This window comes from Saprolegnia diclina (genome assembly GCF_000281045.1).
Source record: "Saprolegnia diclina VS20 unplaced genomic scaffold supercont1.15, whole genome shotgun sequence".
Taxonomy (NCBI): domain Eukaryota; phylum Oomycota; class Saprolegniomycetes; order Saprolegniales; family Saprolegniaceae; genus Saprolegnia; species Saprolegnia diclina.
Window position 1 is genome coordinate 720,427 of NW_008246082.1, and position 1,007 is coordinate 721,433.

The following is a 1,007-nucleotide window of genomic DNA, read 5'->3' on the forward strand; positions in this document are numbered from 1 at the left end:
CAACATGGCTATGCATGCTGAGCCTGCACCGGCCGCTGGGCAAGCGCTCCCGAACGGCACCCACGGTGATCTGCCGCTGCCAGGTTTTGCCAACGACGATCCCGTTCCCCACGCTCGTCTCGACGACGACATTCAGGACAACGCAGACGACGACGTGAAGGACGACGCAGACGCAGACGACGACGTGAAGGACGACGCAGACGCCGACGACGTGCAGGACGACTCAGACGCCGACGACGTGCAGGACGACTCAGACGACGACGACGTGCAGGACGACTCAGACGACGACGACGTGCAGGACGACTCAGACGACGACGCCCTCATTCGCCGACGCCGTCACCGTCGCCCTCGGTCGCCGTCGCCGGAGATTGCCCGCCGACTTCGCCGACGCGTCATGCCCGAAGAGCGCGCGGGTTTTAGCATCGGGGGTATCGTCAACTGCATTCGCAACTGGTTCCAGTAGACGCGTCTGCGAAAATGTCGATTGCATTTACTGACAAGTGGCTCCATTAATCAATGTCTTGTGTCGAGCTTATTTTGGTCTTTCTTCGTTGTTCGTTGTTTGCCTCTCGTACGACGTTGTCATCTTCACCCGGAGACGCCAGCGACTGCGGTGGTTGAATTGTCATACACCAGTAGCGACCGATCTCGAGTACCGCTTCGTTGGCTTCTGGACGACAAAAAAGCTCTTGCTTGTCACCGCCAATTTTCCATCCAAGGGGCGTCAAGTCGAATAATACGCCATACATTCACGCAACTTGCTAGACTACGCCGGACGGCTCCACCACACGCTGATGGCCGACATGGGCAATCGCTCGGACGCGTCGGCACAGTTGGAGCTGAGCCCCTTGAGCAACGGCGATTCCTTCCGGGCGACTTCGATGCTTGCGCACGTAGCGCTTCCGGTCCGAAACAAAGATGACGAGCGCCAAGCCAAAGGCGATCGTGGGAATGAGGAACGACGCAAAAAAGCCGTACTCGACCGGAACGTACGGCTCGTAGCCGTC

At 59.0% G+C, this 1,007-nt stretch overlaps 1 protein-coding gene across 1 annotated transcript; it reads left to right on the forward strand.

Annotated features, from left to right (window-relative positions):
• Positions 1–4: 4 nt before the first annotated feature.
• SDRG_05813 (hypothetical protein) lies at positions 5–531 on the forward strand (the record flags this gene model as incomplete). Its single annotated transcript, XM_008611554.1, has 1 exon — positions 5–531. One exon carries the CDS (start codon positions 5–7, stop codon positions 461–463), a length of 459 nt encoding a protein of 152 aa, XP_008609776.1. The 3' UTR covers positions 464–531.
• Between the last annotated feature and the right edge of the window lie 476 nt (positions 532–1,007).